Genomic DNA, 26,079 nt, shown 5'->3' with positions numbered 1-26,079 from the left:
CATTATTAATATTGAGCACACGAATCACGATTCAAATATTTTTTTAATGACAATGACCTTATTTTTTTATTATTAAAGTAAACATAAAATTAGATTTCTTTAAAATCTAATTAATAAAAAGTTGAGAGTTATTTTGTCACTTCTGATGTAAATAGTTATTATTTTTTTTAAGAAAACACGCTAAGTTTTTCATTATAATGATAATAATTATACAAGTGTAAAAATAATCAAAATCATGAAAAGAAAACTGCATTTCTGCATTGAAGCTAAAATTGTAAACGTATTATGATCACAATACCAGGAATAATAATATGCGTTTCTTTCATGTTCATATCGTTCACAAGTCTAAATGCGGTCTATAATGAGTAAACGTAATTTAGTATAAAATGATAAATCATATCATAAATAAATCATCATGAAAATAATTCTGTCAGAATAGATTTAATAAAACATGTGAGTTGTACAAAATTAAGAGTATAAATTGTCCTTACTTTAATTTTACAAAGATAAATTAAGAAGAATTTAATGGGGTGAAAAAATTGTACAAGAATATTATTGGGTAGCACTTTCATAAATAAATAAGCTATGACTTGGTTTTAAATTCTAACGCTTATCTCTGAACATGATCAAGCTTTAACACTATCTACTTCTATCTAAAATTTTATTTACAAAGGTAAACAAAAACTTACTATTGGATAAACGTATTTTAAATATTAATTAGTATTGGATATATATGTATTTTAAAACTATTATCATTATACTAAGAAATTTATAGGATGAAAACAGCGATAATTTTTCTTTTTTGTGGTCAGTCTTGAGATCTAATAATATAATGCGAACTAGCACACTTTTATAGTAATTATTTTAGAAAATTTAAAGTGTAATGACATAAAGTTATTCACTGTATGCCAGAAAAAGTTTCGTTGGATCGTCTCAAAATTTCATTCACTAAGTAACTAAATATTTGTAAAAAATATTAATTGGTCTAAAACATAATTCAACTAATTTAGTATAAAATATAAAAATAGATAAGTACTTTGTTATATTCGAGAAATAGTTTACAAAAAATATTTCAACATTATAGTTGGGTAAATCAAGAAAAATATTTAAATTGTTTAAAAAGTATAATAATTATAAAGAAATACATAATTAATTTAAAAATACAAAGATATAATTCGGAACAGTGAAATCGACTAAATGCTATCGGTAACAATAAGTGAAAACGGTTTACTAAAATATAGTTTTTTAAACATGATAAAATAATAAATTAACTATTTATTAAATACCTATTAAGGTGTTTCAAGTATTGGCCAAAATCAACAGTGCTTGTGTAATGTGTTTTAAAAATAAAATTTAAAAGCGGTGTAAACATTGCCATGACAACAAAAGTTACGGTGCTATATATTAATATAAGCTGTTATGCAAAAATGATTATCTAAAATAATAATATAATATGTAAGAAAATTGGTTAAATTTATGCCTGATTAATAAAAACTGGTTATGTTGTAAATTAAAAAAAAACTAGGTACTAAGAAGAGTTATTTTAACCTGTCCAAAGAGAGCAGAGAAATTTAAGAAAAGTTTTAAGAATACGACGTAAGTACGAGTATATTATAATTCTTACATAAATTATTTGTATGGTTTTATGAAGTACGCGTTCTAAAATATAGTTTTAATAATATATGAACATACGAAATAATATTGACAATAGTGTTCATTATAATATAAACGTTTCAAGATATTCTGTAGTAGTTTGAAACTGACTTAAAAATCACTTGATAAACAACGGTATATACAAAAATAGTTTATAGTTATTTTGTTTACACCAAAGTAGATACATGGAAAGCCGATCAGTATATTTATATAAATAATAATTATTAAATGCAAAAGGAACTTTTGCATTCTGGTATTTAAAAAAAACATTATTTATAGCACATGTTATTATCGTGAATAAATTAAGAAAAAATGTTTAACCTTAATCTTCATATTAGCTGTTTTATAAAAATATTTAAATATTTTTCCAGCTTTTTTGTTGGTTTCGTTAATAATATTAGTATAGAAAATAATAAATATAGTACGTACTCACTTTATTTTATAAGAAAACTAATAATGTAGTAGAACATTAGATAATATAGTATAAGTAGGTAATAAAAATACTTGTAAAACGTTGAATGATATCTAATGATACATTACCTAAAAGAAGTCTGCATATTGTTGAAGGAGAGCATCTTGCTGCCATCCATGGAGACGTCCTCCTGAGAGTGGTTGGAACCGGTAGATCCTCCTGGGAAGCTCTTTGGGATGGGTTTCTTGACGTACGGAGGATCATACTTCAGTATGGAGCTCTTCCTTCTAGTTGAAAAATTGGATAACAAAATAAAAAAAATAAAAAGAGAAGAGGCGGTGGCGTCGGGATAGTCCAAACCAAAACGGTGAAAGAACAAACGCAAACGAGATCGAATCAAAAAAATCGAAATTAACAAAAGTGAAAAGGAAATAGCAGGCCGAATTAGATTTGATAAGAATTTTTGCACACAGTGATAGTGTTCTTATAAAAGTTCGTTTAAATTTTGAAATACTCACCTTTTTATCTAATAATCAAAAAGATTTTTTTATTTTCTCGAAACATGTGTTCATTTCCACATATTGGTATTTACTTACACTTATATAATATAGTCCAGCTAAAGATACATTTTACTTAAATAATCCGTAACACCATGTTTAAACACAGGACATTGGTGGCTTCAGCCAAATATATCTTTAACAGGAGTGTGCTAAATTTCGCCTTCAAATCTTACTAAAATATTATTGAAAATTACACGAAGCTGCCTATCGCAAAGAAAATCTGAGAGATTATTAGAATTTATATACCTACCTAAATATTATTTCTTATTATCTTATAATTACTATTTACTTACATTGGGTAGTAATGAGAGAGCTACAGACATTTTCTTTGCGAATCATGAGCCGTTACAAGTAATTATCCAATTTTTTGAGAGAATAGTAAATTAATATTGTATTGAATATATTTTTTTAAAATCCTTAAGCTAACCCTATTTATTTTAATAAAATAGTTTTAAAAGACTCTATAATACTGACAGCTTCAAATTTCAACTGAAAGGATTTATTATACAGACTAAATCTTAGTTTATTGTTATATTTATAATTTATTAGGTATATTGCAAATTTAATTAAATGGTTGGTTAATATAAAAAAATATTGATATTACTTAATTTAATATATTTATGAAACGCATTATGTAAAACTTTATTTCAGTTGAATAAAAATACCTAGATGTTGTCAGTAAAGTTGTAAAAACATGTTCGCATCAACAAATCGCGCACTGAAATATAAAGTGCGTTGCGGTTGTGCACAGTTTCTAAATACCTTGACAAATTAGCCGCAGGTTCGACGAAGAGTCAAAGGCATACACATTTTCATGCTGTACTACAGATTCATTTCCATAGAGTTTTTTCCCAAGCACGAAACACCAGTAATTATTACAAATAACCCTGCGCCAATACATTCATACTAGCACACATTCGTGTAAATATTTTTGTAACACCAAAAGCTTTGGCGTCTAAAAAATGTTTTATCCAAAATAAAAAATCAAGTGTAAGTTAAAAGCATTCAAAAGAGGTTAGCTTAAGAGAGTATTAAAAAATGTGTAATGCTCAACACGTTTAGTTAGTTGAGTAAACAACATCGGCGTCAGAGTGGGTTGTTGTTCGGGTTAAATCATTCCAGCATATCAAGAAAGAGACCTGAAATAATCGAGTGCGATCAAAAAACTGATCACACTCGTTTGTGAAAGTAATAAAATTATACAAATTATCTTAATAACAAAATAAAATATACTGAAAACGCCAATTAACAAAATTACAAGAGCGACAGTAAGCTTTCGGGCCACCGTTTGCGCTTGGCACTCGAGTGCAGAGCTTTCAGCTCGCGCCAACGGCCGGGGCTTTCTTGACCCGCGGGGCCTCGACTCCGAGCCGCATGCAAGAGTCTTTCACATACACTAGTGGTCTATTCCCAATAGATTCCCAATAGGAGAGTACACTAAAAGGTCAAATTACCATAACAGAACACGACACATAGTATGCATCTTTACTTTTTCTACACATTAACAAAATTTTACAATACGACAAGTGCCAATGGATATAAATAGAGAACTATGAGAAATGAACAACTCAAAATTTTTGGAAGTTTCAGTATATTTGTAAAGAGGCCGCGTTAGCTGAAATTCAGATCATTCCGGTCGACCGCCTCGGGACAGATCGTATTACGAATAAAACTTACTTTCGTTAACAGCTGGGATGGCCCACTACCGATTACTGCTTTTTTCCATTCAAATGGATATACTAGCACAATCTTGTGAGTAATTTAAGTGATCGATGAATTTCAGTTGACGGGCATCGGCATGCCACTCGGACAGGAGTGTTCTCTTTCGAGAAGAACAAAATGTTACATTTAGCTGCGTCGAACAGATGGCAGATTTTCACAGACACACTATCGATGATAAATACTCTATAGACAGCGAAACAAAAGAAAAAGATGAGCGGTGATCGGCGATCGGAGGAGCGGGGCGGGGCGGAGCGGAGCGGCGGTCGTCCGCGAGTTCGCGTCATCCGGATCCGCCGCGACTCTTCGCGGAGGAGCGCGGCGCGGCGCGATGCACACGCGGACGCGGACGCGGATGTGCTTGCGGCGACGCGAAAGAGCTCGACGCTCGCGACGCGCCGACAACTCGACACCTGGCCTTACATCTCAACAGCTATCCACGCTTACGACTGTCGGCAGTCACACCGGCAGCTCGCGCGCCATTTCGAAATAAGAGTATCGCGTCGAATGATCGATGATCGGTACCGAAAAAGCAATCGTGGCATGCTGAACAAAAAATAATAATGGTTCCGAAGTGTGAGATAGAAAAAGTAGTGAGACGGGTGTGAGGTGGCACCGGAGCGGGGGGGAGGCCGCGCCGGGCGCTCTCTTCGCGGTCGAACGCAAAAATTTGCACTAACGACACGTCTACGTGGACGGCATCTAGACAGTGAACTAAACAAAATGTACAGAACTGAAAAAAAGAAAGATGACGAAGGAAATCTATGTGAAAAAATTACGAGGGACAATAATAAAAAAATCGTGTGAAAACTACCTTCGGTCTGTTTTCTGCTCACTAACCTTAGGCACAGGGAGAAGTTTTTGTGTACTACGACTGACCTGTAGCAGAGTGCCATCAGAGCAAATGTAATGAAAACACCCCCTACCACGGACATAAGCATTCCCACTAGAAACACCGTGTTCGAGCCATGATAGTTCTCTGCTCGGGCGGGCGGAGCGAGGCAGGGGGGGGAGGCGGCGAACGATATCCAACGAGAAAAGAAAGAAAAGCCTTCGTCAGATATCTCTGTTGACTTTTTACGTTTTAAAATCTGTCAAAATTCAACCTGAAATAGTAAATGACATCTGTCGATGGAAGTATCGATCGGCGTCTCTCGTTCTGGGCCCTAAATTAAATTTCACCGCGGAATTTTGTTATTAAAAATTCTGATGGGTAAGCTGAAACAGAAAATTTCGCGTGGAAGAAATGGGCAATACCCTTTTCGACCTGACGGATTTTCGTTTAGAGTCCCCGCTGTTCGGCTCCGCGACTCTTTCCTCGACTAAAAATTTCCAGCGACCGTTTTTTAACCGCTCGGGGATTTATTTGAATTTTCCAACCGTAAGTTCGAAATACCGACTGTACAGAACCGGGAAGTTTTTTGTGCAACTTATCCATTGACAGTACAACATCAAGCATCCAGGATGCTACAACATCAATAGCGACAACTCTAAACCAAAATCCGCTGGTTTCCAGTCATAAGTCTACAAGAATATAAGCATAGTGAATAGACACTTACACAGGCATATGGGAACAGTAGAACCATAGAGACATACAGATAGGTAATAAATAGATAGACAGACATCAGAGAAGAAATGGAGTAACAGAAAAGGGTGACGAAAAAAAACACATAAAATCGTCCAAGAAACTTTAAACTATGTAAAATTTCATTAGAACAATATGTATTAAAAATAAATCCGTAAATGAAACTTGGGAGTAATATTGGTGAAAATGATTGAACTAGCTTACCTTCGACTTCGTATATTTGCAGTACATTTTTTTTGTAATATTTTATTATTAACATGCTAAATGAAATTTACTTATACATATTTTGGAAATCTTTACTATTAAGTGGTCTTTGAAAATAATTCTATTATGATTGTTTTTGAAGAAGAGGTTTACAGTCATAATTTAATATATACAAACTATCTTCAACGACAACATATTAGTAACACTTTCCAAAACCATCGAATTTTCAAAAATATGACTCAATACTTAAATTTATTTTTATAAATATAATTAAGCCTAAAACATTAATAGCATAACGAATTTAAAATTGTATATATTTTCAGCACTCCCTAATATTGAAATAAGTAAATATTTCGTATGTTTCTTTGTAGTTGTCTTTGAAGTTCAATAAAATAATCCTTTAAAAATTAATGTATTGTAGTGCCTACTACAGTATTTTTTGATTAAGCTAGTTCTTTCATTTACTCATATAACGTGAAAGGAGATAGTAAAAAAGCAATTAAAATATTCGTTAACACTTAAAAATTAAACCGCAGGCGTGAAAGATGATTTAAACAAAAATAAGTAAATGGCGTTTTCAAAAAAATATGACGTCAATATAGAGGTCAAGTCAATTGGTATTTAATTTTTTTATGATCAATAAATTTTAAAGACAAATTGCAATTTCATATTTTAAGGTGAATTATAAATTAAACTTGGTGGTGATAGTATTATGAAAGGTGATAAAAATAATGTGTTTAATTGTGAAAATTAAACCAGTCATTTACTTTTTTGTCTAGTCGAAACATATCATCAAATCACGAGTTAAATTACACTGTTAGCTTCTAAAAAGCCATATTCAATGGTTGTGGGTGCTATAATATTATGTGTGTATGCATTCTACCTAAGATTTTGACTTATTAATTTGAAATTTGGTTTGATGGTGAATTTAGTACCTTTTATCGTTGTATTGCTGACCGATAGTAATTCAGTATAATAATATGGTTTTATAATATTATTCTCAAAGTATATAAAAATAGTAATAAAACATAGTCGGTTACCTGTTATTGCCTCGTATTCTGAATTCTAATTTAAATATGTAGAATAAAAAACGTAGGTAGCTCATCGGTTAATGATAGTTAATACTTCATAATATTTCAATTTATTCAAATTTACATTCGAATTCAAATTTAAAGTCCAATTCGAATTTAAATTTAAATTCGATTTCAGTCAATTTAATTTTCAATGTTCTGTTACGATGTTCAATATTGAGGTACCTGTGTCATTTCCATTTATATTATTGACATAATACGAGTATATTGTGAAGATGATGGATGAACGTGGCGTTTGAGCAGCCGTTTGGTTTATATTAGAAGATTTTTGTATTAAGTGATGGTATATGAAGTCATTATTATAAATTATAGAATGTGTAACATTAACCGTAATTTGATATTATGCTTTTTCTATTCGCCGTGGGGTCTATTGATAACAGTCGGCATTCGCAAAACTGAAACATCAACACTGTGCAGCATTTTGGCACATAATTTCCAACACTGACACCATCCAGGCTTTTTGGCAGATTTCCATCAGAAAGGAGAAGGTTTTCGTTTGTTTTTTTTTTATCACGGAGCAGGGCGAATATCCAGCCCTTACAGTACCTGTAGCAAACGGCCATTAGTGCAAAACAAATGAACACGGCCTTCACGACGGCCACCAGAATGAAGACCATGGTTACTGTACTCAGCTTGCTGCTATTGTCGTTGCCTGAAATTTTATAAGCGTCCCGTCCAAAGGTTAAAAACATGGTTTAAAACATAGCTATATAATCTCTTGAACCATTACCAGGGTTTGTAGAAAATTCTTCACATATTTTCAATATTTTACAATTTTTCATTACTTTATCAATATTTAATCAGTAATATATCATGTATATTATTGAATACAGATTATAATATAAAATTAGGAAAAATTGATTTGTATTGTATATTATTACAAAATAAAGATTGCGTAAATCTGTACTTACCAATACCTGTAATATTTCTAAAATACTTTACTTCCATTTAAAACTATATAAATACTCAAAATTGTAATGAAAAGAGATTTTGTCTTATTCATAGAAATAAAACATAAGCCCATAATTTAAAATAACACAAGTGTTATATTTTAAATCGGTATACACTTATATTTAAAAAAATCATATCGGAACTTTTATTAAATTATTTTTATACAAATATTAGGAAAAAAGAGAATAGTTTGAGGTATATAATATTATTAATATATTTATTTTCAGAAGTGGTTGTTATCTACTTTTTCAATTTATTGGACTCAATTCTTAATACAAATACCTACATGATATTATATTGGTCAAATACACAATATATAAATTTTATCCTGCCTTTGGGATTCGAACCCGAAATTGATAAAATGTCATAGTGGTAACTTCCGATTCTAGCAGATATATTTGATTGTATTTCTTTCAGTTAGTTTTAGTTTTTCCATGATACTAAGAAACGTAATGATGCAAGCAACCAACCGTAGGGTGTTTCCTTCTTTTCCATCTTCATCTCGAGGTCGCTCTTCGTCTTGTCGGGGACTGGGGTGACTGGCTCCCAGTGGGTGGGCGGGGCACTGGTAATCTCTTGGCGTATAGAGCAGTCTGGCCCCGTCCACCCAATCTCGCAGTGACAACGGTTTGCGTTTGAGCACACCTAGATTAAGCACAACAAATAATGTATTTTTTAATATGTCAAACACATACAATGCAAGTATGGAAGTGATAAGTCAAAAAGTATAAGTATATATTTTACTTACAGAAAAATAATTTGATATAAGAATTAAAAAAAAACAGTTGTAAATTTATTACAAAATAAATCTTGTGACGCTGATAATCATATTATATTAAATAATCTACTTCAATAAATAACTATTTTTCGCAAAAAAAATCTATTTAGCATCATACTCGGTATGATTTTTTCTAATACTACATAAATTGGTATTGCGTTTAATATTTATTAGCTGTTCAATAATTTGAGCCAAATATATAAAATCAGACATAAAAATCGTAGATTTGTATTTTAATGAAAAATATATAATATGTATGTATAAAAGTTTTTGAAGACATAGAAATATAATTTATGCGTATTTAATTGTGGTGACACTATTAAAAAAAACATAATTTTGAAAAACCTCAGAAACATAAATACGTAATAAAATGGTGGACCTAATGGGATTCAAACTCACCTCTTGAAATTTTCTTTTCGGGTGAGTTTTTTTACCTTTGAGCTGGCGATTTGTAAGTGATGATTCATGCGAGCTATTTAGTATAACTACGTTTTAAAATTCCACCATTCATAAGTTTCAAAATTATGTATTTTTTCTATAATGAAGTATTTAAGATTCTGAATATTTATGTAAATTTAGTATTAAATAAATAAAAAAATGAGGTAGTACTACGAGCTAGTACCTATGAAAATGTGTTTTTTTATTAAAAAAGGGTTGTCATTATGTCAATTATTATATATTATATACCCCATGTCCGGAACATTCTAAGTTATTGAGATTGCTTGGGCACTTGGTCTGGTCGATGTAAGGATAAATGCTGGCACAAGATTGATTTACGCAGACCAGATTGTCTCCGCATGGTGTGCCGTCTCGCACCAGACCATGATCAGGGATTTCCGCATGACCTGCCGCGCCACTGGTTGATCTTAAAAACAAAAATTAAATGGATTAGAATAACCGCGAATGACAACATCAAAATGAATTTATTTCTACATATTAACCACTATAATGCAATGCTAAATTCATTTTTTTTTAATCATAGATATATCATATTGGGCTTCACAGAGTAGAGGTTAATTAAAAAAAAAACGATATAAAAATACGTAAAATAGTAAATACGTGTTTAACGTCATTCGAATAACACATGTCTTGGTTTTCGAGGATTGATAATAAGCTATTTACCCATTTTATCTTACTGCTTTATATCGTTCATTCAATTTTTAATCATGAAGATTTAGTGATAGATCTCAGTAAACCCAATACTTCTATACTTGAAATGCTAATGGGATATTTCAAATTTTATATTATAAATATTGATATATGATAGGTATATGCAATCAATATTTGGATATCATAATATTCAAGTCGTATAAAAAATAATATTATACAAATAGTATATAATTAAAATGTCTCGATACTTACTTGCATTCAAATTCAACGCCTTTCATAGATATGATGGTTCTCGTAAAATAGTCGTCCATGCCGGAAATAGCCGGATACCGGTTTCCTAACTGACACTGAAGCGATCCGCATCGGACGTGCCTGAAAATAAACGATACAATAAATATAAAGTAATTGATGAATTTCATGTAGGTATTACATATTTTAAGAGATTTAATGAATTAGTTAAAACATATTTTTATTAGTATTTAAAGAAACCATATTTTCAAAAACCTATATAGGTACACAACTTCGATTATATATTATAATTATGCTTGCTGATGTTGGTATGTAATCTGTGAACAAATAAATGGGTACTTTTAAACCATTGTATGACCGTGATGACATGCCGGCCAGAATTTAAAATTGTTGTAATGACAAGTTTTAAAATAAACACCGTATTTTTTGGATTCAAACAAATAATTGTATAATGATGACCTTATATAGGTAAATAGTATATAGAAGGTAAGTCTTTGGTGATGTAGTTAAACTTGAAGATTAAACAGTGAGCAAAAAAGTGTTTTATTGAATATTTTACAATATACTACGTATTTTATTGCATTTTAAAATAATACGCCACATTGATCAAGTATTTTGAAATAAAGTAACAGTGTAGTAAAAATATACTATAATCTAACTGTTTTAACGATCTACCATGTAACATATTTCATAAACTATTTTTTTTTTATTCAACAAATAGTTATTTACAAAATTTGAGAATAATATACCTATTATTCTTTATTTTGTACATAGATAATTTTAAAACACATCAGATATAATATTATATACACATTTTTTAAATTATGTCTGTACAATACAAATCATTCTCATTCATTCTCAAACCTTGTGAATTATTCATTGAATAAAAAAAACAGTTTATTAAATTACTAGACGAAATAAGTACGTTAAAACTTAAATTTCTGGAAATTCTGACGTCGGTTAGTAATTAAAAAAATGATAACATAATTTAAGCCACAAAATCCGAATGCTTCAAGATGTAAAAATAACTAGTTAATTTCGTCGTAATTAGATGGGACGTACATATATTGGTAAAGTACATTATCATAAATCCAGTGAATGCGGGTTCAATTCCCCATATATATTATATAACATATCTAAGGTGTTTTAAAATTACGTGTTTAATAAAATATTTCAAATGGTAGTTATAATTAATTGTTCTGCGTAGAAGTGACAGTGTTATGTTATTATGGTTATTATAGTTTATTGCTGGCGACATAAGTAGAAACTTTTCAAGTTCTATTCTGATGATTTCATCATTATGGTTACATGGCTATTACTAGTTTCTAAATATCTGTTGATTTTTTTTACTCTTCTAGTTATCATTTCCTTGTTACAATATATGAAAACGACTTAAATATTACTTACTCTGCATCGCATTTCAGATAGCGCCCCGTTGCGTCCACGCCGCAGTGTCCGTTGATGGATCCTTTCGAATTAAACTGCTCGAAACACTGCTTATCCCCTGCGATCCCCCCATAGCCCCAGATCTGCTCACATTGCAGGTGCAGAGTTGGACAGACCCCACCGAAGCAGTAACCTGACTGTCCACAAGACTGGCCGTTCTTTTTGTGAACATCCGGGGGACACGAGCCGCTCTCGCCGTTACAAAACTCGGGAAGATCACACTCGTTGCCGGCGTCTCGGCACACCACGCCGAGTGGACGGAGCTGAATCAAAATTATTATGCAGAGATAAAAAAATCACTTATTCGGAGAGTCGCTTAAAACTATCTTAATCTATTAAATACCGTGAGGTATGGGTAGAACTCGGTGGGCCACGAATTTATATATTAAAATAATGTTATCTTTTGTTGTAAATGTACTAAAAGTACATATCATAAAGACTTGTATTTTCGTTAAGTGTTTTACCATGATTCCAAGAGATGGCGGTGTATATACAATATATATTAAACTATTTTTAAAGCAATCAACTGGGGCTAGTGTGAGTGTAAAACATATTATTATCTATGGTGTAAAACACAGCGTGTATACACGCCCGTTGACACGTGCTTGTGGCATAAATCCGCTTCAGGAATATTATATTGTTTTTTTTTAATTAATCCACACGATACAGTTAACGGATTAAAATAATGAGATTTGTAAACTTTATATGTTATTAACAGTAAACCCAGTTTTATTGAAAATTATATTAAGTGTAATAAACGTGGTTGCGCCAAATTGTTGTGGCCGTAATCCTTACTTCCCATCTCCCTCAAATTCCAGTATTATTTGTCACAAGACACTAATGGTCTTGGTGGACACCGGCAGTCACGGGTCATTATAGATCGTGATGCAAATAACATTCAGTTATCTCAAATAATAGGCATCAAGCGGACGTGAGCAAGTTGTTAAACTTTACCGTCGTTTCTTACCTACATCGCGACTCAAAAAGAGTTACTCCAAGACCGCCGTCGCGCGTGAGTCATTTCAACGATACGTGTTGCTGCACCGCATAAAATACAGACTGATTCAGAAGTAGTTCGTGGACCCCGGCTGGGTCAGCTTGATATAGTGTGACCGTCGTTCAAGCAATACTTCTGAATACCTGCCAAGCCGTGATACTAGCTCTCATCATTCATATCACCAATCATCATCATTCATCAACTTCATATAATATCATCCATAAATAGTGTATCGTCAAGTGCCGTGCACCGGGTAACCCAAACAAACAATACAGCGCGAGTGACAGTGCAATCAGACTACGAAGCCATCATCAATATCATAAAACGGTCAGTGTCTGGAATTCTGTTAAATCGTCCCCACCTCTAGATCCGGAATCCACATCATCCTTAAAATTACAGTCACTTGCAAAAAGCGCCCCCAAAACGTATCCCTTTTACTTAAGAATATGTTTAGCGGTTAATGTTAATATAAAAAAACCGAGTAGGTAATGTCAGAAAATTATTGTTTTTGTTTAAATATTTCATTTGAAGTTATTATGAATGAAGATATGATCGAGTCTGACCAGCCAATAAATGAGGTCAATACCGTTACCGATCAGAAAAATAAAACTGCTCTTTGAAGATATAGTATCATTGTCATACAATTAATCTCACGGTATCGACTATATTTTTCGACTGGTGTGTCTTGGACTCATTGCTTACTTGGCATTTTTCACAGCATTCTCCTGATGCGCACTTGGATTCTTTCGTAAGTTTACACGTAATGGGATCACAGCAAGGATCTTTCACGGGACATTCGTCGATTGTCCCGCAGTCACAATCCTCACCTTCTTCCACAATGCCGTTGCCACATTTGCGATCTTGAAGCTATAAATCCACCATAAAGATTAATAATAAAATAATGAAAGGACACCAATAACAACAAATTATTTAGAAGTATACTGATAAAGAGATCACTGGAATTACAAGTGTTTTAAAATCATCTATTTTAGTGATGTTCAATATTGAATATTTTTTTTTAAACATATTGATATATATATAGCCAATATAGCAATGTACGAGTATTATGCTCTCCTGGCAAAGAAAGTGAGCATAATTAAGAATATTTTTGTGATATCGTGGATTTATTCTTAAGGTGACGCATCAGTGAAACGCCAAATAATTTTCAACTGTACGCGCGACGAAATTTTGGACTCGCTGCCATTCAGTGAGAGTATGTTGACCCAGGAACACGTCACTTTGCTGCGTGATGGCGACGGGTCAATTAATTCTAAAATCGTGTAAAGATGACTAAAAACGTTACCCATTTACTTTAAAAAGAAAACATGTCAATGAATATATTATTATTGTTACTAATAGAACAATAAACAGAACATAAAATGGACGTATGTTGGATTTATATGACAAATAACATTTCGTTTGACAGGCGTCATTTTCACCCGCCACCCGCAATCCGCGCATCGCCTAGCAACGATCTTTTTAGACCGTGCCTCAACTAATGCATGGCCTTAAACGGTAGCAATGTCAAAATATACATACGCTATGGATACAGTTTATTATAAAAAAGGGTATTGGTGCATCTTTATAGGTATATATTCTTTAGGAAGTACAAATTATACTTATTATTCATTTACGTTGATAGAATAATATATTATTCGTACATACACCACAGACAATTTATTTTATAACAACATTGAGTTGTGACTTCAATATTATAACGTATTAACGGGCGTATTATAACATTCGCCCTTTTGATTTTAGAAATTTCCGGTTTCTGTTATGAATAGACTCAAAAGATGAAATTGTTCTGAAAGATGAGAAAAAACCTGTAGGCATAAAGCCATTTTATGAAAATACACACACTAAATCTGACGTACATATATTAAATTATTAATCGTTAATGTTATTAAAATTATTTAAAATACATTTCTTTATCAACACTTGTGTTTTTTGTTGCATATATTGAATTATTATAAATTAAATAAAAAAAAAACTATAAATAATCGTTTCTGAAAAGTCGTAAATATTCTATAAAGTAAAGTAAGAATATTTTCTATTATCTCAAAGAAAAAGCATCGTTGAGGATAGAATTTTCCGTTTTTTATATTAAAAGATTCTCACAAAATAGCGAAGGGAAAATGTCAATGGCAGTATTGTAAATTATATCAGCGATGGAGTATCGATTCATGAAGTTTTTTTTTGTGCCAAGTCTAGTACAATAATATAATCATAATAAAAGATCGCTCTTTTGAAGGGGATGTTATTATTTACAATTTAAGCGAAAGCCAAAATGAAAAAATATTTTCGAGATAATGTTTTGTTGCCTTTCGATATTACACCTAAATCGAAAAACTCAGCCGGAAATACTTCAATCCAAATGAAAAAAAAAACCATTGACCTAAATGTATTTATGACGTATGCATTGATTATATTTAACTATATTGCATTCATACATTAAGTAGGTACTATCTTAAGTTTATAACCATTATCATTTGAGGAACTGGATATAATATGCCATACTAAAGTTTTGAGAAAACACGTTTAAAGTTTTTTTGCATTTTATATATCATATTATTATATATACACTATTTATTTTATTCAACAAATAATTCACAAAATTTAAGAATGTAAGAATATATAATATATTGAACATACATAATTTGAAAATATCTCATGCATATAACCACTAGAAAAAATACGACACCCGACGGAAATTGAGCTTGTAACCGCTGGATTCGCGCCAGTGTGCTTTTCCAATTTAGTTAGGGGCATCCTACTTAATAACGACGATTTTAACTAGTGGTTTTTACTTGAAATACTTATCGTTATAATGTTGGCTATATAGATGTGGTGTATCACTACATCGATATTTTGATCTATGTATGTGGTAAGTTATCAACACAAACATATTAATCCCTCCAAATCAACCCGCCTCGCACCACACTTGGTCTTAATCAAGAATATCACTGACCCATATGTCTGATGTAAAGCATCACCAAGGTTTAAGTCGCCACACACTCAAGTATTCTTTGATTGAGTTTACGGAGATTTACTAATGAATTTCCATGGGAGAGAGGAGAACGGTAAGGTAACAAGAAATAAATTATTCTAGTTAATAAATACACAGTACAAAAGAATAAGCTAAAACAATACATATATACAAACTATGTGAAAAGATTTTTACGTCCGCAATGAGATGCCGCAAATTTTTGAAATGCAAAAAAATTAGCCTTTGTGACAACCAGTTAGGACGACCCGGCATTCTCGGACATTCCCAGAGGATGTAGTCTGCATCCTGTTGTTCTCCGCCATATGGAAATGTTGGTCGGGTGACTAGTCAAAACTCAAAAGACTTGGCTGCGAATCCACCATGGGCAGTCAACAATTGACTGGTGATTGTCAGATAAACATATTTTTTGAGAACATACCTAATAAAGCACAGACTGAATAAATGATTATAAACCATCGCACTTGTATTAAGTAAGCCCTTTAAACATGTACCGTTTTAAAAAAAAAATTTTTTTTTAGTTAGGTACATGTTCAAACACGCGCGTTAACATGATGTTACTCCCTACTTCATTTAACGTTTGTAAATGTATGTGCTACGGCCGTATGTTGTAGCTTAACCACTGGGAAATGCCAATAGAAATGGCGTATTTCAAAAAAATACTACCTTATTATTAGGTCAATAATTATATCGGAAGTGAGATGGTATAAGGAACAGGCAGGGTAGGTTGACTCCAATAATAAGAAGATTGATGCGTGAATGAAATGAACCCTGGTTTTATTATCTCCTTCCAAATAAATATCAATTTAATTATTACAGGTAAGTTTACAGATTATAATTTAGCAGAATTAAAGCACGTGTGTGCGTTATGAGAAATTGCTGATCGGGCGAAGTGGAACGATAACCTTACGGTTAAATCTTTGATAACTGACTGACATATTGATGTCATGTAATTGTGTTTTATACAGATTCGATACAATAGAAAATGCTGCATACACTATTTGGATATTTTTGATAATCACGATTATTGGTAAATTATAAATAATTGAATTTAATTTTTAGTCAATTAAGCAGTTTTAATAATTAGCAAGATTGATTTTCATATAAACAATTTTGTGCATATCATGTTTTGTAAATTATAAATAATTGATTGATATAATTATTGAATTATTTTGCTAAATTAGCTTTCTGTTAAAATTTGATTGATTCACATAAATCGCTTGTTCTACTATTTCAACATTGTTATGTTGCAAGGTACATTGTAATTATAAATTAATTTCCTGCCGAGTCATGTGGATGGTAGGGTATTGACCCCTACAATTATTATAAAGCAAACATTATTCGTAGAATGTTTATCATATTTGAATGGTCAAAAACATAGATAATAATCAGTATCTTTAGAATTATCTTAAAATGTGTAAATCTTGCCCATTTTTTAATAATAAAATGCCTAATTCTTGTCAAATTTTAGATCACAGAGATTATCAATATATTTTTTATCGTAAATATTTCACTATAATAATATCGAGATAAATTTTACTAATGGTTTTATAATTGCTTTTAAAAATTAATAAATATAAAAAAATCTTAACACCACTGCACATGGATGTACTGAAATATGATTATATTCTAAAACATTAGAGCGAGATGTTTAAAAGAATACTATTTTATGTAATAAAAATACTTTATGCAGTCATCAACTGTTTAAAATAAATATAAAGGATAATAAGGTTTCAAAATTATATAAATAGATTATCTACAACGTTTAAGGAATATCCAGGATCATGCTTTGAAAATAGCATAAAAGCTCCATTTTGACGTACGGTGAGCATGTCCCCCCTCAAGCTCCTGAATTATATTTCATATGGTTTCTAATAAATAATGTTCAACAAACAAAGCCTTTTCTGTTCTATATTTTTTGTACATAGTACAGTATTATTTTCTTGTCTCATAGTATATTAAAATTAGAAACTACTAAATGACTTTTATGTTGTGTATTTTTGTTTGCTTACATATTATATTATCAACTATATAATTATAGGAACTTGTAAATTTGCAAAAAATAACTATTATATGATTGAAAATTATCTTATATTTTAAGTTGAGGCAAGGTCTAAAAAGATTGTGGCTAGGCGATGCGCAGATTGCGGGTCGCGGGTGCAAACGACGCATGCAGAACGAAATATAATTTGTCATATAAATCCAACATGCGTCCATTTAATGTTCTGTTTATTATTCTATTAGTAATAATAATAATATAATCATCGACATGTTTTCTTTTTAAAGTTTAATTTCGTCATCTTTACACGATTTGAGAATTAATACCCCCGTCGCCATCACGAAACAAATTGACGTATTGACACCTCGACGTTTACTCTCAGACTGCCAGAAAGTCCGAAACTTTGTTGCGCCTATAGTTGAAAATTATTTGCCGTTTCACTGAAGTATCGCCTTAAAGCATTATTTTACATAATCCATATAAGTACGATTTGTGTTCTGGGTCTTATTTATGTAATATTTAAGCTTGGTGCAGTCTGCTTATTCATTTAGGTATATCTTTTAATAATTTTAGAAGATTTATAAATACGATTGAAGTATTTATTAAAATAAATATGTTGCATTTATATAAGAGTAATTTACACTTGGAACGATAATCGTAGGCTATTTTTGAAATAATTACAAGATAAAAAGAACTTTTTATATACAACGTTTTTTAATTTTCTATTGAATCATAATATAAACTTGACTTGACTCTTAAACGATCAAAAAAAATTGTACTTGATAGAAATACTGAATAATGATATGTCATGTCAAATTGATTTCCATAGTAACGCACGTATATATTTTTTATTAATAATTTAGTTGCTAGGACCCCTAGCAACTAATAATGGTATCGAAATAACTTTTCATACAAAACAGAATTAACTAAAAATGAATTCAATTCTACTTAAAGATGGCTAAAAGTATTAAAACAATGCATTGGCATCGTGTTCTGATACATTCGAAATGTTTCAAATGTCTAGCTAGTCAGGAAGTTAGTTAATAATAGATTGCAAGATTTGAACCGGACAAATAAGAATACGACCTAAGAAAAACGTTGTAATAAAATGCGCTTATTGAAGAAAAAAAAACATAATTATCTAATGCGACCTGGAAAAAACAGAAGTTTCTTTGTTTTTGGGATTTGCTGCAAAGCTCTTTTGAAAAGAAAAAAAAATACATGCGACATATTTTTTATCCACCGTTTTCGAATTTGCTGTGTTCAAAGGCATGTAATCCATTAAAAGAAATCCCTAGCGATTTGAAACTAAGTTAGTTACCCTACCTTAGCAAACATGGAATAATTTTTTTTACACGTAATATCTTACAATATAGATATATATATATATATATATATATATACTTCAATAAAACGAGGTCTAAAAAACAAAATGATATCGATATATATATATATATATATAAGAAACTAGAATGTATGGATATAATTTGAATCAATGGTTTCTATGATTTCATTCTTTACTATCTAAATATGTCATTGTTTTCTTTTGTCACTTTTTATTGATATTAAAAATATATTGAATATAATATTATAGCATTTATTTTGTTTTAATATTTTTCTATATTTGTATTTTAAGCATAATAACAATGTAAAGATGACAATTTAATTAATAGTAATAAAATGTGAAACTACATTTTATACAATATAGCTTTTGCATTTATTTTCTTAGGCATTTTTGCTTAAATAAAGATAAATTAATTTTCTAACGCTTAAATATTGAAACAATATAAACATAATATTTGAGAAAAAGCTTGGCAAAAGATGGATATAAAAATGGAAAAGAAAAACACTAAATGTCATAAAAATTTGGAATTTTCTTTATGGAAAACGTTTTTCATTGTTGCAGAAAAAATAATATCGCAAGTATCTTTTGTTGGTTCAAAATATTTAATAGAAAATAATGTGACGTGTAATGGGACAAAAAATCTCTCAAAATATCATTTTCTTGTAAACAAAAAAAAAATTGAAACCAATACCTTAATCTATATTTTTATCTGAACAAATACGTTAAAAGCATTTCCAAGAACTCGCAATATTCTCAGACATGATTTTATTAACTTATTCAAGAGACAAAAGATTTCGAGCAGATGAAAAGTGAACTACAGAATATTCTTCGTTTTTTTTTATTTAATTTTTCTTAGATTTTGGCATATACCAACAGAATGTCACTTTAGATATACACACCAGTTTTGTACGATTAATTATTGTATTTTTTTAGTGTTTACAACACGTCATTATTTCTAATACGTAAATTAAAAAAAGGTACGTAATGAATATTAATTATATTTGAATTTATGACCTTTTACTTGGCAGTAGATTATTTATTACTATGCTAAGGTCACTAAATAAAGTATTATAAAATTGAAATATTTATAAAAATATTAAATATATTATACTTGCATTGAATCATAATTTAACCTATATTATTTACACGTGTGTACGTCGGTACCAACATTAGTATTCCAATATTTGCCAATTTGTGTTAAAAATAAATTCAATAAAACTTCATCTTATAATTTTATAACCACATTACCCATATTACAATAACATAATAATTTTCCAATATTTATGTATTTTCTAGTAATATTGATATTTTATTATTGTAATGGATTGGCTTTTAAGTTTGGTTATGATATCGATATAAAAATTATAAATTAAAAATAATATTTCGTTATTTATAGTCAAGTTTATAAGACGAGATTTTATTGTAAAGTAAACAAAACAATAAAAATATATAGTGAAAAGGGTGGAAGGTGAGCGATGTTGCCTCTTGCTATAAGGTAACACAAAACGCCCTTACCCTGTCACACATTACCTCATTCGGCTTGTTCAGCAAACAAAATCCATGGCCTATCCTCAGCGCGTCCACATAGTCAGTCTGGCTGCAGTCGGAGAACTTGTAAGGCTGGACGTTCTCTTGGCCGACAATTGCCTGGGCCATGATGCAGCCGTGCCAATCTCTGCAGACGCACTCCTCGCGGCCGTCGTCGTGGCCCATGCCAATGTTATGGCCGATCATGTGGGCCATGGTTCCTGCTAGAAGATGGGGCTCGTACGTATTGATATCAACGCTGATACCCACAGACTTAGCAGTGCATACTGTCTCAGGTACTGCCATTCCGGATTCGCCACCTTGAAATGTCTCGCCACTAGTGAACAAGAAGAAAACATACGTATTTTAATGTAAGTATATAATGAAAACATTCCAGCATAAAACTATGTATCATCCAAGTAATATAATATATTCAAAGTTAAAAGTAATATTCATATACAGACAAACGATATTTGATAATTTTTATTAAAAAGTAATATCATTTGGAAATCAAGATAAAACTTTATACGCAAGCTGCGATAATTTAACCATTTCACTTTATTAGCGAAGTTCATTGTTATATTTCACATGCACTTAATAAATAACAATAATAAATAAGTAAAAGCTTACGTTAGAAGTTGCGTCGTATCTTTGTCTATCTTGAAAAGCTCTCGTGACGTGTAATCGTTAAAGTTTAGTAAAGCTCTGCTTATGTCTTGTCCTTTGTCTATCTTTGCCTGATTTGATCCTTGCCACGTTTCTATATACACCAAGGATACTCTCGTGTTTAGAGTTCGAAAGTACTGTAACACAAAACAGACCATTTATTTTAGCTTTATTTGTAATAAGATTTTATAAAATAGATATAAATATAAATATATAAAATACGTTGTTAAACAATATTTATTTATTACATCCAATACTAAACATGTGGTATGTCCATATTATTATAATACAGTCATAATTCTGAATTATGCATAGTTATTAATTTATTTCTAAATTCATTTATATTTTCTTGTAACTATTCGTGGTAGAACTCCATTATAGTCATTTTTAAATAAATACCATAAAGAAACTTAGTACTATCAATGTTCAGGATATGGAATTTCAATTCAAATCATAAATTCATGTAAGTGTTGTACTACTTTTTATTAAGTAAAAAAATGCCGTCACGTTCTGTTATTTTTTTAAAATTTGTTATATAAATAAGAATAAACTGTAATTTGTATCAGTGTGCATTTACCATTGGTGAATGCGCATAGCTAAAAATGCTGTAGAGCGAAACCCAGGTAACGATAATTACTCAAATGAAATAGAACATAACATAAATCAATTATAAATTAAATACCATTTATATTGAGACTGAACATTCTTAGTTTGTATATTGAAATCCTGATGATATTTCAATTTTTAAACAATATGATTCCCAAAAGCCCCTGTCTTAAAAATATTTATTAATGTTCTAAGTTAGGCATTTAATAAAATATAAAACAATATCTCATTATAAACTAGATTAACCAAGAATATGTTTTAGAATTATGTTTGTTCTATATTATATTGATGGTAGGAATAAAATGTTCAAAATGTAGTTGACCTTAAAGTTAGTTCTGTTTTTTTCTATATCAAGATCAGTACGTACTAATAGTGTTGTTAGTGATTCATTGAAATATAAATAGTTATAATATGTTATTGTTATTAACCTTACTGTTGAACCCAATATGCAAGTGTAGTTGACACGGATGTATCAATTGAAATTCAGAGCATTTGCATCTCATTGATGGATGCCAAAATTCTTTCGGTTTCCGTGAACATGTGAGTGACATATTATAACAAGGGTTAGTCCTTTTGATGCATTTACTACATTCACAAAAGCCAGGCAATAATCGAAGTCCCGAAGAAATTATACCGACGGAAAAAATTGGGCTGAAGGATGAACCCGGCTCGGCCTATGTCTAATGTCAATACGAGAGGTAGATTTACCTGAATAAAATACTACTTCTGATCTATAAAAAATGCGAGCGAATTTCTCCTGACGAAAAAAAATATAATATTCAAGCTTCCTCTTGGGAGGGTGATTAAAGACATTTTTATACCTACAAGTGAACACTTTTTTATATATTCGAAATGAAATATTAAATTTGTTTGTTACAAAATTCTTATGTGTGAATAAAATTGAAAATATTTTATTCAGAAATAAAAAAAGTTTATATAGGTATGTATTGTTTATAGTTTTTAGACATAGAATAAAAACGTCAGTTTGTAAATAGAATTACTTTATAATTGAGCATTTTAACTTCACTAGAGATATATTAAAAACAGATCGCTACTACAACATTGGCAATTGAATTCAAACAAGTCTCAGTTTCTCCAATATGGTTTTCATAATTTTCAGTATAAGCATCAGATTAAAAAAAAAACAATAATTCGATGGATGAATTTTGTAGTAAGTAATAGTAAAATGCTTATTGACATAACATAAAAAGATTGTATGTCAATGATACTAAAAATTATTTATGAAATCATATTATTAGTGATGGAAATCTATGTATTATGTGATTAATCACAAATTTTATATATTTATTAGAGACAGTCTTTTATTTTCTGCGAGATAATATTATGAAAGATCTTATAGGCCTCCACAGAGTGGAGGTTTGTATCAACAGATTTTTGTTTTTACGAGAAATGGATGTTAGCCACTTGCTCAACCTATTAGGTCCATACTCTGAATTGAAAAACAATATGTTTGCCAGAACCAGGATTTGAACATGGGACCCACGACGTTATAAACATATAAACCAACGATTAAACCGCTCGGGTATCGTAGGCGTTATGATTTTATTAGGATCGGCCATCGTCAAGAAAAAATATTATGTTGTTTACAAATATCTGGGATTGAAAAGCTGGAAACGCAGCATTTTGGATTGAGGTTTCATGATTTTTATCAAAAACCAATTATTTTTGTATATTTCTGAATAATTTAATATAAAAAAGTAAATTGCCATGATCGATGCTAAGTAAAATATAATATTATAAACCTTCACAGAATAGAAATTGTACTAACAAAATTTTTATGAGAAATAATTATTAGTCCCAACCGATTGACACGTATCTATTTATTAATAGATGACTACTCTATAAACTAAGTTATTATGGGTGCAATTCAGTCTAAAAATGTACAAAACTCGTGTAATTCTTTTCAAATCCAATTTTTGATAACGTATGTAAAATATTTATATTTTATAGGCCAGTAAAATCAAAATTTATGTTATATTACTAACATTTTAATAACACATTGGTGATAATATACATTATATATTATATTCAGTCAGAGATAAAAAACTTTAATTACGATATCAATTGAAGAAATTCTAGAATGCAATGTGGGATACACGCACACATACGGGGCACATATACTAAGCGTTAACGTGTAAATAAAATGGGACTTTGTATGAATACTCACCAAATCTGCTATATTGGCGACCTGGATGGCGTCATGCACGACCTCGGCGCGCGTGCTTCCGTTCCTCTTATCAAACATTGCTTTGTCAATAACGAGTGCAGTCTCAATAAATTTGGTGGCGTCCCTCACGTCTCTTCTATACCTCTGAACCAAGCTGGCAGCCGACGACAGCCCATGCATAGTATTGTGAACACCCATGGCATGGATGTGCGCATCACGAAACGTATCGTCAACAGTACTCTCCCCATAGCGAGACCATCGTTCCGTATGCGATCCGCGTATTTGTCTCTTTCCCTCCCCCAATGTCTTACCAGTGCGGATTGACTTTCCGGTATTTTTTCTAGATCTTTCATTTTCAGTCTGGCGAGTTATCTCATCTGGTGAGCCGCCGTCGAGATACTCTCCCTTCCGGCGAATTATCTCGTCTGATTGGTTCCGGTTTCCTTCGTGCGTGGTGTCGTTGGTGCGTCCATACGTCTCGCGCGCGCTTCGCCGGTAGCGGTGCCCGTGCGCTCTGTCTCCTTCGTCAGCCACGTTTTGGTTTCCGACATGCTTCGTCCTTCGCATATTCTTCATTCGCATCTCCAGGTTGCCTGAATTAGCGCATCCCTTGTTTGCCTTGGTGCGGGCCTCGAATATCACATGTGGGTGTTTCTGCTAAAACAAAGTGCCGGACACAGCCGTGCAGTCAAAGGATATTATAGACATAGAGACGACGAAAAGAAAAAAAAACGAAATCAAATATCAATATAAAAATTGACATCAATAAATTTTAAAGAAAAATGTTCCTCATGCAATACAAATTAATAGACAAGTTTTTAATTTTAATTATATTACATTTTTTTTAAATTTACGTTCTGTATTAATTTAAGTATGAAAAATAACTAATAAAAATGGACAATTTATTTGAGGAGTAATTTTTAATTTAGGAACACAATTAAAAAATGTACTGTACACATATCGGTTGTAACAAATTCATTTGATTTATTTTCCCACACCAAATTTTCCAAATTCACATCATCCAAATAAATTATAATTTGAAATTTTTATAAAAAAAATATTATTAATTAATAATCTATTAAGTGAATTATGAGTATAGTTGTTTGACGTAAGTTTCAAAACTGACCGATGAACATTAGTACTGAAATAAGTTTGACAGTCGCCTACAAAAATGGCTGATAAAATTTCGCCGGCCGTATTCCCAAAGTGTTTGTATTCCTTAAACTTTCTGTAAATTTAATGAAATGCCACTCAGGTAATTAACAGAGTTCGCAGGCGCCTGTGTGACGCAAGGAGCGTCGGGCGGATATCGTAAACTTTTTCAGCGCTCAAATTGAAATGTTCGTTTTTGATGTACCGCTACACATCCGGTTAAATTACAACAAATTTACTTAAACAAAGTTCATCGGTGTAGGCTTTATTTAATTTGTTTGTGGAAGTTGTTACAATTTACATAAATAAATACATTAACAGCGTTGTTGATTGCCGACGTTTACCCAGGATTATAAATATTAAATTTATATGAAAGATATTTAATTAATATAATACTGTTAAGATTTTATATAGAAATTATTTTACAAAAAGACAAACATTACACATTTCTCTCGCGATAGACAAAAAGTCTCTCAAAGTATGCTTATAATCAGCGAAAAATATGTATGAATCCCGATTATTGGGTAAAATTAGAATACTCAATAATATAATTATATAATCTGTCTTTGGCCAAATGGATTGAGCGAACGGATAACCTCAAATCCATTTTTAAACAAGTATCGGTCATATTATAAAGGTCGACATACTATGACTTCGAGCGGAATTTATAATTAACCGGACAATGAAAGAAATATTACCTAAATAGTCCATTATATTATTATCATATACAATTTAAACGATTTTACTACCGAAAGTATTGGCAGAGAATGAATTATCCTTAAAAATATATTCCATGTTTAATTATGTATGAAAATATTTAATTACGTATATTGT

At 31.0% G+C, this 26,079-nt stretch overlaps 1 protein-coding gene across 1 annotated transcript in view; it reads right to left on the bottom strand.

The window, feature by feature from the left end:
- mmd (disintegrin and metalloproteinase domain-containing protein mind-meld) overlaps nt 1-26,079 on the bottom strand; it is a 572,581-nt gene that overhangs the window by 8,385 nt on the left and 538,117 nt on the right. Inside the window, exons 8-17 of the mRNA XM_085957408.1 lie at nt 24,094-24,750; nt 21,264-21,436; nt 20,637-20,970; nt 13,458-13,622; nt 11,720-12,021; nt 10,316-10,435; nt 9,641-9,818; nt 8,646-8,820; nt 5,185-5,323; nt 2,194-2,352 (exon numbers count right to left, since the gene is read on the bottom strand). Of these exons, the coding sequence (XP_085813534.1) occupies nt 2,194-2,352; nt 5,185-5,323; nt 8,646-8,820; nt 9,641-9,818; nt 10,316-10,435; nt 11,720-12,021; nt 13,458-13,622; nt 20,637-20,970; nt 21,264-21,436; nt 24,094-24,750 (2,402 nt within the window). The remainder of the gene's footprint in view (nt 1-2,193; nt 2,353-5,184; nt 5,324-8,645; nt 8,821-9,640; nt 9,819-10,315; nt 10,436-11,719; nt 12,022-13,457; nt 13,623-20,636; nt 20,971-21,263; nt 21,437-24,093; nt 24,751-26,079) is intronic.

The sequence above is a fragment of the Rhyacophila brunnea genome, unplaced genomic scaffold (genome assembly GCF_057557595.1).
Source record: "Rhyacophila brunnea isolate RB1 unplaced genomic scaffold, BYU_Rbru_1.0 scaffold_7, whole genome shotgun sequence".
NCBI classification, from domain to species: Eukaryota; Metazoa; Arthropoda; class Insecta; order Trichoptera; family Rhyacophilidae; genus Rhyacophila; species Rhyacophila brunnea.
This window is presented reverse-complemented; position numbering and strand designations above follow the sequence as displayed.